Here is a 15,445-nt window from a genome sequence, read left to right as displayed (position 1 = left end):
TTCTCCTCCCGCAAAGGAGGAAACCGCTCAGCGAAGGGAAGTGCCTGGTCAAGGTCACCCGGCGAGGAAATGGGAGTCGGGACTCGAACCCGCGCCGTAGTGAGCCCAGGGCCTCCTGGAATCCCACCCTGGGGGAGAGGCTGAGGGCAGCCGGCCACTCGAGAAAAGAGGGATAGTGAGAGACACAGACACAAGAGAGACACAGAGACAGAGATAGAAGGAGAGAGAGACCGACGAGACCCAGAGAGAAACCCATCCAAACGGGAGAGTCAGAGACAGAGTCACAGCAAGGGAGACAAATAGCCAGAAACACCTAAACACTGAGGCAGCGACTGAGAGAGGCCCGCAGCCGCAGGGGTGGGGACCCCCAACGCCTGACCCCGCCTCCTGTCCCCCACACCCCCGCCCCCCGCCCGGGCCCAGCCGCCGGGGGCGCCGCCGGGTCGGGAGGGGGCGGGCACGGGGCGCGGCGCAGGCTGGACGCTCGGCGAGCAGCACCGCGAGGCGACGGGAGCGGCGGCGGTCCAGGAAACCCCTGGGGCGGACGGGTGGCCCCGGGGGGGCCGGGGGCGGGGAGGCGGGCGACCGGCACCGCCCCGGCCGACAAAAGTCCCTTCAGTTCAGCCGGCGGCAGGGGAAGTCCCGGCGCCCGGCGCAGCCACCCTCCCGTGCCGCCGAGCCGAGCCGAGCCGCGCTCCGACCGCCTGCTCGGCCGCCGTCTCCGGCGGCCCCATGCCCCGATGCCCCGCGGGGGCCATGGACGAGGGGCCCGTGGACCTGCGCACCCGGCCCAAGGCCGCCGGGCCCCCCGGCGCCGCGCTGCCGCTCCGCAAGCGCCCGCTGCGCGCACCCTCCCCGGAACCCGTCGGCCCCCGCGGTCCCGCGGGCCCCGTGGTCCCCCCGGATCCCCTAGGCGGCAGCTCCGACTCCCCGGCGGTCCCCGCGGCCCCCCACGGACTGGCCCGACCAGAGGCGCTTTACTACCAGGGTGAGTGGCTCCCAAGGATCCTGGTCAGGTGGGGGTCAGACAGGGCATAGGGTCACCAAAGCCAGGGAACAGAGTTCAGGACACAAATACAGGGGCTCCCAGGGAGCCGAGAAGCTGGGGGACAGAATCCCAAGGACACAGATAGGGGATTACTGAGGAGCTGGGAGGGGGCAGAGCCTGAGGTCTCAGGGACACAGTTGTGGGAACATCCGGGAGCGGTGCCTTGGGACACAGATATGGGGGTCCCAGGACTCTGGGTGCCAGGGGGCCCTGAGGGACAGAGCCAAAGTCTGAGAGCCACAGATATGCAGACCCAGGGGCCAGTGCCTAGCGCTACAGATACGAAAGTCTGCAGAGCTTGTAGTCCCAAGAACACAGAGTTACAAGCTTTTTAGAACCCAGATATCTAGGATTATGAGGACTCAGTGCTTGGCAGTCGGGCCCAAGAAATTGGGGTTCTTGGCATCCAGATACACGGTGTCAAAGGGAGTTAGGGAAGCAGCGACTGGGGTTCTAAGAGGACATACTAGGGATGTCAGCCAGCAGATCAGAATCTCAGGAATCAGGATATCAGGGAACAGTGGGGATCAGGAGAACAGAGTTGGAGTTTTAAGCACCCCAATATCTGAGATCACAGGGATCCAAGGAAACAGACCCAGGCAGTGGGGGTCCTGAGGATTCAGCAGGACAGAGATCTGGGATTCTGGGCACCCAGTTATGTATGGTCGTAATACAGGCTCAAGGTGTCATCTGAGGTCAGGAATTCAGGTGGTCACAAAGTCAAGGCTTGGAGTTGAGGGTTCTAGGAACCAGGGACAGGATGGGGGAATTCTGGGACTGAAGGATTTAGGGCCGGGATGAAGAATTTGGGGGTGTTCAGGCAAAAGGCTACAGGGCACGAAGGCCTGGTACTGGAGATACGAGGACCTGCAAACTTGGGGGTGTACAGGTGGGGGCCCTCAAGAGTCTGGAGATGACAGGAGGCCAAGCACCATTCTCCCCATTCTGTCTCAAGGGAGGGGGATCCCCTTCCACAGCTGTGCCCACATCACCCACCCCTGAGTGACCCCAAAGCTGCAGAGAGCCCATGCCTAGTGCTTCCAGACTTTGGCCCAGTTCCACCCCATCAGAATACAGCAGTTAGAAAGCCTCGGGGTGTGCATCAGGAAGCCTGCCACTGCTCCCTTCCCTTTCCCATTCCCTGGATGAAAACCCTGGCCTCAGTTTTCCCCATCTGTGTGATGGGTGGAAATGACTTTGCTGCCATGGTGTCTGGCGTCTGACTCCACTCCTCTCTCCTTCTGACCCACCTTTCTCCCCAACTCTCTACACAGTCACCCCACACGCTACACTCAGTGCTTCAGCCATTCCTAACCTTCTTCAGTCACAAATTCACTCAGCAAACGGGTCCTGGGGTCCCCCGATGGGTGATGATGGGATTCAGGCCTGTCCTTAAGGAATTCTGCCTAGTAGGGCACGGGGAGTCAGACTAGTGAAGAGATAAGTGACAAAGACAGTGACCAGGGCTTAGGGGAGATAGTGAAGTGAGGAAGCCACCTGAGTCCAGAAGGATGTGGAAGACCAGTCTGTCTTGGACATTTGGGGCCCAGTATTAAATGAAAAAGGGACCTAGAAAAAGGGGCAGGTGACACAGCAGGTGCGAAGGCCTGGATGTAGGGGTGAGTCGGGGGTCTGCAGGTTTTGCCTCACCCACGTCCTTTCTCTGTCCAGGACCTTTACTGCCCATATACCCCACCCCGACTATGGGCTCACTCTTTCCTCTCCTGAACCTGCCTACACCCCTGTACCCCATGGTATGCTCCATGGAACACCCTTTGTCAGCTGACATCGCCGTGGCCACCCGTGCAGATGAGGATGGAGACACGTGAGTAAAGCACCCCCATAAATGGGGGAGCCAGCCCTCCCCCCACCTCACCCACCACAACACAGGGACACTCAGCTTGGGCTTTCGAGTTCCCTCAGCTGAGTTAGAGTCCCGTCTCCACTGCTGGCTGTGACTTGGAGCAAGGTCCCCCCACTTCCCCACTCTGCGCCTCAGTATCCTCTTTTGGAAAATGGGGACTCTGAGAGCCCTTACCACCCAGGACTGTTTCTGAAGCAGGGGGCTTCAAAATGTTTATCAGAATCCAGACCTGAGAGGGGCGCCTGGCGGGCTCAGTTGGTAGAGCATACAAGTTCTTGATCTCGGGGTCATGAGTTCAAGCTCCATGTTGGGTATAGGGATCGCTTTTTTAAAATAAAATAATAAAATATTACCCAGTGATACCCAAAAATTATTTTTAAATAAATCCAGACATGCGAAAGATCTTTAAGCAATAGATTTGTTACGTGAATTACACATGCTAAGCTCTTAGCACTGAGCCTGCTAAGTTACAAGTGCTCAATAAGTATTACTTAATACTACTGTCATCATTACTTTACATTATACCCAGCACACGTCCACACGTAGAAGCTTGAAATAAAAATTGCTCAGAACAAGAGTCCCCTTCCTAGATGGAATCTACTCTGTATTTTCTCTTCTAGTCTGTTCCACTGTTTCATGGTCATAGAGGTCAGTCAATTAAGTTGACAGTCTCTAAACTGATTTCACAAATGCCATAGATCGCCTGCAGTTGGGAGAACATGTCCTCGAGGCTGCTGAGAACTGCTGCAGGGGAAGGGTCTGCTCTGTGCCTGGCACACAGTAAACGCTCCACACCCTTGACCGTGCCCATTATTATTTCATCCACCCAGGTTTGAATTCCAGCTGGCCGCTTTCTCGCCCCTCTCTGCCAGTCTCCCCCCCACCCACCTTAAAAACAAGAACCATCAGTGTGTGAAAGTGTGTGAGACAGACAAGGAATGGCTTCTATAAACTATCTGGGAATTGATAGGGATGGAAAGGACAAGCTCACTGCTGCAGAAAGTGGGGGGGCAGGGGGTCCTCTATCACTGGCCAACTTTGTGAGGTCACATTCTGGAGCCTCAGCACCCCTTTCTGGAAATCCGGGCTTATACCGGACCTATCAAAATTAGGATTCAGAGCAACGATGTACAGACGCAGAGAACACAGAAGGGCCGGTCACACAGTAGGTCCTCCACACAGGGGATGGGGGGAGTTGTTCTCACAGACCTCCCCAGGTGCTTCTGGGCCATTCTGTAGGTCCAAGCAGGAGAAAGTGTCTGAGCTATCTAAAAGGCTGAATAAAACTAGTTCCTCCCACTCTAGGTACCTCTGGGGTCATCAGCGAAATAGATTTTGTATCTGCAAAAAAAATCATCCGGGGATGATTTTGTTTGCAGCCTGTGAACACGGGCCACAGAAAGCGGCCTTGGCACACCAATCTCAAATCCTGCGCCCCACCCGCCCTCCCCGCCCCCCTTCCCTCCAAAGCAAACACTTCAGCCTCAGCTGCCTGTTGGGGGAAATCCCTTCCCGCAGAACTTGACCGCAGCCCAGCTGCTCTGCCTCCCCCACGTCAGCAGCCGTCACTCACTCGCAGCCTCCCCCTCCCGGCGTTCAGTCTAACCTTAACCCCTTCCGCTGGGGCCAAGACTTTACCGGAATGGACAGCTGGCTAGGCTGGGAGTGGGGGAGGGGGACAGGTTAAGTCTGGGTCCCCAAAGCAGCAAAGCTTAGTTGGGAGCCTGGACTTCTAGGGACTCAAGGGAGCAAGAATCTCGGGGCATCTGGACCCTCAACAGGTCCGGGTACTGTATTCGGTACAGCACCGGGAAGCTGGAAATCTGGGTCTTCCTCCAAGAGAGAGGGGAGGTGTTCCGAGTCCCAGAGAGCAGAGGTCCGGGTACTGTATTCCTTGACCCCTGGGGAAGTTAAGGAACGGGTTACAGAACAGCTTGGGGGTTTGTAACTCACAGGGACTAGGGAAGTTGGTATCCGCCAAGAGTTGGGGCACCATATAACCGGACCCTAAGAGATCTCAGGGGTGGATGCCAGGATATGGGGGATAAGGAGCCAGCTGGAGTCTGAACCCTGAAGGGTGGAGTTCCAGAGGAGCCCCTAAGCTGGAAAACTTGGGGTTCTTTCCCCCCCCCGGGGAAGCTTAGGTCTCTTTGATTGGCCTCCCTCCTCCACCCCACGCGAGGATGGAAATGGGGGTGCCGGGGGTGGCCGGGGTAGATCCCCGGCAGGAGGCTTCCCTCCCCCGGGAGCAGGAAGCGGAGCCCCGCCCAGCAGACCTGTTACTGGAAGTCCGAGGGCTGGGCCGCCCCTCCCGTCCCCACTTCCTCCAGCCCCGCCCCACCCCCTGCAGCCCGCGCGTTTATGGGAACTCAGGCCTGGACGGTTTCTCTGAAATCATTCGCTCTCTCTGCCCTCACTTAACCCCGCCCGCCCCAAGAGGGACCCAGGCCGGGCTTCCTGGGAGATGGAGGGAGGGAAGGGAGCCGTTCTCCGGGCCCCTCCCCACTCCCACCTCCTCCCCCGGCCCAGCTCCGGCCCCTCCCCCAATATTTTCCTTGTAAATTTGGCTTTCACGGATCAGGATCTCCAGGTTCCGCATTTCACCCGCAGAGCCCTCTGTGGGCGATGCCGTCTGGGGGAGAAAAGCGGAGGGCCACGTGACTTGGCTCTGGCTCTTCCACAGCTAAGGAGGGCTGCAGGCCAGTCTGCACCCCGGCCTGCTTAACCCCCTCAAAGCCTCCAGGAGGGCGGGGGAGGGGAGCAGGGGGATGAGGCTGCTGCGGGATCTCTCCCCAGCTACCAAAGCACTTAGGGAGCTGGTTTACCCTGCGAATTCTGGAAGCACGTTCCACGGTGGCGAGGCCCCGCTGTTCACCTGCTTTACTTAGCAGGACTCTGGTTAGGAAGCGGTAGTGGTGGTTGAGAAGGTCGTTGCTCTAGTGAGTGGAGATGTTGTGCAGCCCGTGTGTATACAGTCACCCCTGTAAGCTCAGTGTTCATGTGGCCATCCCCCCGCCCCCAGACACACAAACATACACACAGTCATCACAGACTTCCCTGGCTCTTCCAGGTCGGCAGCTGTGGGCAGGAGCCCAGAGTGTATTGGGAAACTTCTCCAGATCAAGGCTGGTGGGGAGGAAGCAGGATTAGGCAAAAATCAGACTGCTGGGGGTCGCAGCAGGTGGGGGGGGGGGCCTTAGCTGACCTCCCACCCACCCAGGGAATGCAGCAGTTGTAGTGTTATTTAGAGATGGGGCCAAAAAGCTAGGCCCTCTGTGCCAGCACTGACCAGCCACTGGATGCCATGGGATGGCAGCTGTCCCCCGCTCATGACCCGGACAAGCAGTGCTTTTCAGCGGAGGGTAATTCCCAGAGAGAGCTGAGAGCCGACAAGCTTCCCAGAAGCTGACGGAGTGAGTCCTAAAGTCCAGAAGGAGGGGGGGACACGACCCTGGGTGTCCAGAGCAGTGACCCCGTCCCAGTATATCCCACCTCCCCTTTGGGCAAAAATCCCTCCAAATAAGTGAATGCTCAGGGGTTGGAGGCTGAGTGTGACTTGCAATCCCAACTGCTAGAGAGAACGTTGCACTCAGGTCAGGGATGAGCAGCGGGGGCAGGGAGAGAAGGGGAAGCGCGCTCACCAGCTTCAAGGATGGCCAGGGGCCACCGCGATGGGTTCGTTCATGCAGGGCATGCTTGTGGCACACCTACTCAGCCCCAGCTGCGCTCCTAGGCACCGCGCAGAGACCCAAGCAGACAAAACGCCCAGCCCTGGGTGGCGCTGACATTCTAGAAGGAGAGACTCAGACAGGAAACAAGTAAAACTGTACAATGTCAGGTGATGATGTGGAGGAAAATTAAGCAGGGGAAGGGGGGGAAAGGGGAGTGAGCCGTGGCCACACCATTTCGTTTCATTTGGGCAGAGGCCCAAATGAGGAGAGCAGGTTGTGCAGAGGATGGGGCGGGGGTGGGCGTGGGAGTGACTCTTCCAGACAGAGGAACAGCCAGTGCAAAGGCTCTAGGAGGCAAGCAAGTGTGCTTGTTCTGTTTAGGCACAGCAAGGAAGCCAAGAAGGGTGAAGGGAGCAGAAGCCAAATGGATTGAAAAGGGGGAGGCAGGATCACAGAGGGCTTGTCTAGCCTTGATGCCGAGGGTTCTGAGCAGGGGAGGGACTTGACCTGATTGAGGTTGTAGAAGGGTCTCTCTGGCTGCTAGGTGGGCGACAAGCCAGTGGGGCAGAGGTGGGAGGCAGCAGGGAGGCCAGTGAGGAGGGAACAGTCCAGGAGTGAGGGCGATGGTGGCTGAACGGGGATAAGGGAGTGAGGCTCAGGAGTGGCTGGATGCTGGATCCACTCCAAAGTAGCCGGCACGTGTTGGACTTAGCAAAGTGTGTGGCGGTGAGAGGTGACCAGCCCCTCTAACGCCTGTGATTTCCCCACCCCAGGCCACTCCACATCGCCGTGGTCCAGGGCAATCTGGCAGCCGTGCACCGCCTGGTCAGCCTCTTCCAGCATGGGGGCCGGGAGCTGGATATCTACAACAACCTGCGGCAGGTGAGCCTGGGGGCCTGGATCTGATGGAAGAGAGGCTTGAGGGTCTGGATTCCTGAGTCCTAGGAGCTGGGGGAGGGGCACGGTGGTGCTGACTCTTGAATCTGATAGAGGACGGACTCCAGATTTCTGGTCCCCTGAGTAAAACTGGAGCTGGTGGGGGGCGGTCAGGACGGGGACACAGGGCAAGGCCCAGGTCCCTCACAGTCTCTGTGCCCCCAGACACCGCTACACCTGGCTGTGATCACCACATTGCCATCTGTGGTCCGGCTGCTAGTGATGGCTGGTGCCAGCCCCATGGCACTGGACCGCCATGGCCAGACGGCAGCCCACCTGGCGTGTGAGCACCGCAGCCCGACCTGCTTGCGTGCCCTGCTGGACAGTGCAGCCCCGGGCACTGTGGATCTGGAGGCCCGCAATTACGATGGTGAGCACCTACCCTGGCGCCGGGTGGGTCTGTCTGGCAAGACTTCAGGTCCAGCCCCAGACCCAGGTTAACTGAGTCTTCCTGTACCGCAGGGCTTACCGCCCTGCACGTGGCCGTGAACATGGAGTGCCCCGAAGCCGTTCTGCTCTTGCTGGAGCGGGGTGCGGACATCGATGCGGTGGTGAGCAGGCCCGGGCCAAGGGGGTGGGGCCGAGAGGAGCTGGGGGGGCGGGACTTACGTGGAGACCGCACTAGTGGGTGGGGTGGGACTTCCAGTGTCTGACCCGATTGGGATGGTGGACCAAGCAGCTGGGATATTGGCGGGCTGATTGGGCAGAGCTTAGAAAGGCTCACAAAGACCTTCCCGCCCTTCTGCAGGACATTAAAAGCGGCCGCTCCCCGCTCATCCACGCAGTGGAAAACAACAGCCTTAGTATGGTGCAGCTACTGCTGCAGGTGGGTACAGCCCCTGCCCCTGGCCTCTCGCCCACCCTTCCCTCCGGCACTGGCCCAGCAGTCGCCCCTGTCCCTGGCACCGACCCTGCTTTCCTGCTCTGGCTCCCGCTCTTGCTACACTTCCAGATCTGTCCCTTCCTTCTAGGCCTCGTTATATCAACCCTGTGCTTCACTACCCACCCCCTCTTGTCCGGGACCTTCTTCCTTTTTTCCCCCGCCCCCAAAGAGAGCTGGGCCGTTGCAGCGCCTGCCTTGCGCACCCCGCCTTCTCGCTTTGGTCCTTTCCGCGTGCTGTCCTTCCGCCCCGCCTAGACTCTGGACCTTTCCTTTCAATGGCTCCGCCCCTACCTCGGCGGGCCGGGACCGCGGGTGTCTATCCCGGGTTGACCACCCTGCCTGCTCAGTCCCGCTCCGGGCCACCTTGGGTTCTGGCTTTCGCCCTTCCGTCACCCATCCCGGATCTAGTCCCGCCCAGGTCCTTGCCTCTGTCCGGGGACCCCAGCCTCGGTCCCCAGCCCTTCGCTCGACCTCATCCCGGCCCCGCCCCTCCTCTGGCCCCGCCCCCACCGCATCCACCGCCCCTCCCGCCGGGCGCTGGGGGTCCTGACCCGCGGTCCCGCCCCGCAGCACGGCGCCAATGTGAACGCTCAGATGTACTCGGGCAGCTCGGCGCTGCACTCGGCGTCCGGCCGCGGGCTCCTCCCGCTCGTGCGCACGCTGGTCCGCAGCGGCGCCGACAGCGGCCTCAAGAACTGCCACAACGACACGCCGCTCATGGTGGCGCGCAGCCGCCGGGTGAGTGTGAGCGCGGGGGTGGGGGGGGGAGGAGGACCTTGCCCGAGGCCGGCCTGCGTGAATGGGACATCTCGGTGCGCGCGAGGGAGGGGGCGGCCTGTGGTCCCAGCGAGCTCTGACAGCGGACCTGGAGACGCGAGCCGGCTCCGTGCACGAAGAGAACGGAGAGAGCGAGCGCAGCGTGGGCTGGAGCAACCTGGTGCTGACCCCCATTTTCCATCCTTCTGCAGGTCATCGACATCCTGAGGGGGAAGGCGACCCGGCCTGCTCCGGCATCACAGCCAGAGCCCTCGCCGGAGCGCAGTGCCACCACCTCCCCTGAGAGCAGCAGCCTCCTCAGCTCTAACGGTGAGAACCGATCTCCCTCCCGGACACCAACTGCCAGCCCCTCCCTCAGAGCCCTCCAGACCCCTGTGCCCTTCCCCCGGGCCCCCAAAGCGCCCGCCCAGGTGGGTCTGGTCCTGTGTCCCCTGACTCCCACCCCTCTCTTCTTCCCACAGGTCTCCTTTCTGCGTCACCCTCCTCCTCACCCTCCCAGTCTCCCCCCAAGGATCCACCTGGATACCCCATGGCTCCCCCCAGTTTCTTCCTTCCTCCCTCATCTCCGCCTGGCTTCCTGCCCTTCGCTGGGGTCCTCCGAGCCCCTGGCCGGCCGGTGCCCCCCTCCCCAGCTCCAGGAGGCAGCTGAGAGGGATGGGGGGGGCAGATCTCAGACTCATGCGGGGGGGTACCTCCCTGCCCTGTGGGGCCAACCCTCCTAGAAACTGTGAAGACCTCACTCTGCCTCCCCCCCTCCAGGACTAGGATTTGCACAGAGGCATAAGCATCTACCCATAAACCCCCTCTTCTGAGCAGATATCTTACCTGTGACCCAGGACTCTTACCCCTGTTACTCTCAGGCACCAGTCCCCTGTCTGGAATTCCACCCAGATTCCTTCTCCCCCAGAACTGGTTTGGAACCAGGGAATAGTCACTCCTCTCTCGCCCTGCCACTCCACCAAGATGGATGAGTGGGGGAGATAGGCTGTAGCCAGGCACTGATAACAAATGTAAATTATGAGGCATTTTGGTTGGATTTCTTTTGTAATAAACTATTTTTGTACCATACCCTGGCTGGGCTGGGCCTGTTTCATGGGGAGGCCTGGAGGAAGTGTGTTTGTGTGTGCACACAGCTGGGCTGGGCATCCTCTCCAGCTGCCTCCAGGAGTGACCTTGTGAGCCTCTCACTGAGGATGACACGTGTGGGTGACTCTGGGACGTCTAATGTGTTCCTTGTGTCGTGGCATTGTGCCATCATTTGTGGCGACGACACAGTGTTGAGATCTTTCCAGGGGACCCTTTTGGATTCCACAGAGATCCTGGCCGTCTGCATGCATGTGTGTATGTGTATGTTTCTGAGGTTTGTGGGTCCCTGTTGTGTCCCGTGACCTTGTGCTCAGCAGTTGGGGGAGCGTTCCCAGGGTTGAAACCTATGGTCATCCTGTGATGGTGGTATGTGACTACCTCACTTGGCGGGCCACGTTTTGTGTGTCAGAGCCCCCCTGACATACGAGGTTTGGGTTTTGACTCTGTGGGTGTGTCACTTCTAGGTCACTCAGGGTTTGCCTTCATCTCCTGTCACCCCTGTCCCAAAGCACCCCATTTAGTAGCTTAAAACAACTGATAGATTCCCTTACAGTTCTAGAGGTCGTAAATCCAAAATCCGTTTCACAGGCCCAATGTCAAGGTGTCAACAGGGCTGGTCCTTCCAGAAGCTCTAGGGGAGGATCTGTCCCCTTTCCTTTTACAGCCTCTAGAGGTGCTTGCCTGCCTTGTCTCATGGTCCCTGCTATCCTTGGATCTCTTGCTTCCATCTGCATTTCTTCAGTTGTTTTTTTTTAAAGATTTTATTTATTTATTTGACAGAGATCACAAGTAGGCAGAGAGGCAGGCAGAGAGAGAGAGAGAGGAGGGAGCAGGCTCCCCACTGAGCAGAGCCCGATGTGGGGCTCTATCCCAGGACCCTGGGATCACGACCTGAGCCGAAGGCAGAGGCTTTAACCCACTGAGCCGCCCAGGCACCCCTCGTCTTTGGTTTTTTAAAGATTTTATTTATTTGGCAGAGAGAGCGCATGGGAGGAGGGGCGGAGAGAGGGTGAGAATCTCAAGCAGGACTCTGTGCTGAGCACAGAGCCAGACACGGGGCTCAGTCTCATGATCCTGGGATCATGACCTGAGCCAAATTCAAGAATCAGACATTCAACCCCATGAAACACGCAGGTGCCCCTCTACTCCATTCCTACCCGGATTACCCTGCGATTATACTGGACCCATCAAAGAATCCAAGTTTCTCTCCTCATCTCAAGAGGCTTAATTTCATGTGCAAAAGCCCTTTTGCCATTTAGAGTCACTTCCACAGATCGCAGGGATTCGAACATCAGTATTCCTGAGAGCCTTTATTCAGCCCACCCCAGGCTTCAATATGAGAAGCAACATTACTAGGAGGCGGGTATAGGGGAAGAGACTTGCTACGGGGATCTGAGCATTGGGGAAGGAAGATGAGTGTATGGTGGGGGAGACCGAGGACAAGCTGGAACCCCCAAGGAAGGACTCGAACCCACGTTGGTCCCCACTGCCCCAAGCTTGATGAAAAGGGTGTCCTGTGGGAGAAGCTGGCAACAGCGGTCCCATTCTATTGGTGAGTGCTTCTGAGTGATGCTTTCTTTTTTTTAATGGGGGCCTCACTGAACCTCTGGCTCTTCATCTATCTTGGCCACTATGACATGTCTGCTGCCACCACTCCATGACACGTTTTTTGTTTTGTTTTGTTTTGTTTTTGTTTTTTTGGTCAGAAAGAGAGAGAGAAAGCACAGGAGCAGGCAGACAGGCAGGCAGAGGTGGAGAGAGATGCAGGCTCCCCGCCGAGCCAGGAGTCCAATGTGGGACTCGATCCCAGGACCCTGGGATCATGACCTGAGCCGAAAGCAGCGGGTTAACCCACTGAGCTACCCAGGCGTCCCACTCCATGACACATTGTATCTTTGGGGCCAGTCGCCTTAATGTCTTCCTGGGAGACAATGTCGGGTACCCCCCGACTTAGCTGGCTATACATCTTGGGGTGTGTTTGTGACCACGTGCCGCTGTTTCTGAACCCACTTCTGGGCCACAGTGTCCCCGCCGGGACCTGACCTTAGAGGGTCCCTTGGTTTCCTAAGAGCTGCTGTCACAAATGGCCACAACCCAGGGGGTGTAAAACAAAGGAAAGTTATCCTCTTGTTGTTCTAGAGGCCAGGGGTCTGAATTCAAGTGGTCGGCAGGGCAGTACTCTCTCCAAAGGCCCCATTCCCCTTCCAGCAGCTCCTGGCCCCAGCGCTGCAGGGCTGTGAGTACCTCCCTTGGCTCCCTGCCTCCGTCTTCGTCTTCTTGTGGCCTCTCTGCGTGTCTGTGTCTCCTCTTCCATCTCCTGGAAGGACACACGTCAGCAGATTTAGGGCCCACCTAGATAATCCAAGATGATCTCATCTCAAGATCCTTCCCTTAATTGTACCTGCAAAAACCTTCTTCCCCAAATAAGGTCACATTCACAAGTTCCAGGAGTTAGGATAGGGCCATATTTTTATGGGGAGAGGGACCCACCATTCAATCCCCTACAGAGAGAATGTTGAGCCTCCCCCCATGCAAACAGTTGTGTGTGAGAATTTCCCCTGTGATAATCCCCCAACCCGTATAAGACTACGCACGTGACCGTCTCTCCAGTAGGCCATGAGCTCTGGGAGGGCAGCGCTGGGTCTCCTTCCCTGTGGCCCACCCCCCAACCACAGCAGCCGGCACAAGTCGCCTGGCGCAGAGCAGACCCTTGAGAAGTAATGGCCGAGTGAATGGGACACCTCCACCCTCGCCCATACCCTCCACGTCATGGCACCCGTGATTCTCCGTGGCCACATCTGGTCCCGTGTCACCATATGTGACCGTTTGAGGGTATGAAAAGAAACATAGGGGGTACCTGGGTGGCTCAGTCGGTTAAGGGTTATGATCCTGGGTCCTGGGATCGTGCCCTAAACATCAGGCTCCCTGTTCGGGTGGGAGGCTGCTTCTCCCTCTCCCTCTGCCCCTCTCCCCTGCCTGCCCATTCTTGCTCTCTCTGTCAAATAAATAAATACAACCTTAAAAAAAAAAAAGGAATGTAAATATCAGTAGTCATTTATTGTCCATGACAGCACCCATATTCCAGATGAGAAAACTGAGAGCCCGAGAGAGCAAACTTCCCATCCAAGCGCAGGTCTGCGCCTTCAAAGCCCATGCTCATGGTCACGGGGCCCTCTTGCCAGGCAGGAAAGTCGTGCATCTATTATTTTAACTGTGCACACCAGGCATGTGCTCACGCACACATTGCTACCGGAAAGGATAAAAAGTGCATGCATCATTGAAAGTATAGGCCCGAGAGTCAGACCTGAGTTCGAGTCCTGCCCTTCCATTTCCTGGCTGTGTGACCTCCAGCGACATCACAGCCCTGAGCCCGTTTCCTCATCTGTGGAAAGGAGGCATAATAATGGGTCCACCCTGCCAGTTTGTCAAGAGGATTTTTTTTTTTAAGATTTTAAAATCTGAGCGGAAGACAGATGCTTTACCCAGTGAGCCGCCCAGGTGCCCTGTTGTGAGAATTAAACACCAATGAATTTGTACAGTGCTTATAACAGCATGGTGCTGAGAAAGAACTTGATAAACAGGAATTGCTGTGGTTATCATCTGGGAATTGGTTTTGAAGGTGGCAAGCCAGGGGAAGGAAAGAGGATGGGACCTATTTGTCTTGATGGAAAAATGAGGTAATGAAGACCTAGCCTAGATGTGTGCATTACCTAGACTTTTTATTCAGCTGTTCTGACAAAAACTAAAAAACAGAGTGGCTTAAATAAGGTGGAAGTTATTTTTCTCTCATGTAAAGGTCCAATTAATGTACCCAGGGCTAGAATAGTAGCTTGAGAATGTCAGAGATCCAGACTCCTACTTTGCAGCTCGTCTGCCTTCACCTGACATACGTACCCCCATGGTCCAAGATGGCTGCTCCAGCACCCACCATCACATCCATAGTCCAACCATTGAGAAGAAAAAAGAAAGTCAGGTGTACACCCCTGCCCTTTAAACCACAACCAAGAAGTTATGCATATCACATTCTTTTGCCTAGAATTTAGACATATGGTCACACCTATCCCAAGGGAGACCAGGAAATGTCATTTTTATCTGGGCAACATATACCCAACTAAAATTCTGAGGTTCTGTTTAAAAAGAAGAGGGGAGAAGTGTAATTGAGGGACAAGCATTATCTGTCACACTGGGGTTCTACCAAACGGCTATGTGACCCTGGGTGAAATGAGTTTACCATCCTGAGCCTCAGCTTCCTTGTTGGCAAATAGGATTAACGCAGGCTGCTCAGGTTGGATGAGTTGAGGATTTTTTTTTTTTTTTTAAGAGAAAGAGTGGAGGGAGAGGGAGAAGCAGATTCCCCACTGAGCAGGGAGTGCAACGTGGGGCTCAGTCTCAGGACCCTGAGAGCATGACCCAAGCTGAAATCAAGAGCTGGATACCCAACCCAACCGACTGAGCCACCCAGACACCCCGAGCTGATGAGGATTTAACAAGGGTGTGGGTGCCCAGCGCTTAGCACAGGGCCTGGTCCATTATCAGCCTGGAGTGTGTGTGTTGGGAATCTCCTTGTCCTTTGAGTGCAGGCTGTGGGCCTTTGTGTGTGAGAAACTATCCCTGGGTTCAAGAGCTGAACCCAGCCCTGACCTTGGTAAGTCACTTCTCTAAAACAAAGGATCTGGCTTCTCCACACTTGGAAATCCCCTCTCAGCCTCCTGACCTTGGGACTGGGCACGTGTCCTTATACACCCATCCCTCTTACACACCCATCCCCCCCAATCCTCTACAGAAGGACAGACTCTTAGAAATGGGGAGAGGGTCCATAAGCAGGGTCTCCAGCCCCCCAGATCTCACAGAATGAAGCACACATCCCTCCCTCAACCACTACTACCATGAAGACAGCTCTCCTTGTCTCTGACAGTCCTGACATTCTCAAGCCAAAGTCACATTTTCAAATGCATTTCTCGGGGGCCCCAGCCCCTGCTGCAAGTTTCACTTGTTATCACCACCGTGGGTAAATCCAGACAGTCAGAGACTGTCTCTTCCAGGTGCGTGCGAGAAATCTGCCAAATGTTAAATGCCAGTGCCATTCCCAAAAAAACAAATTTTAAGAGCATGTACAGGAAGCTGAACACATCTCCTGGCTAGGTATGTTTGCAGACCCTCATGGAAGCCAAACATCCACT

The 15,445-nt window shown here is 56.8% G+C and overlaps 1 protein-coding gene across 1 annotated transcript; it reads left to right on the top strand.

Annotated features, from left to right (window-relative positions):
- Window positions 1–497: 497 nt before the first annotated feature.
- BCL3 (BCL3 transcription coactivator) lies at window positions 498–10,247 on the top strand. Its single transcript, XM_059382194.1, has 9 exons — window positions 498–988; window positions 2,720–2,873; window positions 7,357–7,465; window positions 7,685–7,889; window positions 7,982–8,070; window positions 8,268–8,345; window positions 8,973–9,140; window positions 9,371–9,488; window positions 9,641–10,247. Exons 1-9 carry the CDS (start codon window positions 733–735, stop codon window positions 9,826–9,828), a joined length of 1,365 nt encoding a protein of 454 aa, XP_059238177.1. The 5' UTR covers window positions 498–732; the 3' UTR covers window positions 9,829–10,247.
- Window positions 10,248–15,445: the final 5,198 nt, after the last annotated feature.

This window comes from Mustela nigripes, chromosome 17 (genome assembly GCF_022355385.1).
Source record: "Mustela nigripes isolate SB6536 chromosome 17, MUSNIG.SB6536, whole genome shotgun sequence".
NCBI classification, from domain to species: domain Eukaryota; kingdom Metazoa; phylum Chordata; class Mammalia; order Carnivora; family Mustelidae; genus Mustela; species Mustela nigripes.
The sequence above is the reverse complement of the archived record's forward strand: the minus strand, read 5'-3'. Positions and strand labels throughout refer to the sequence as shown.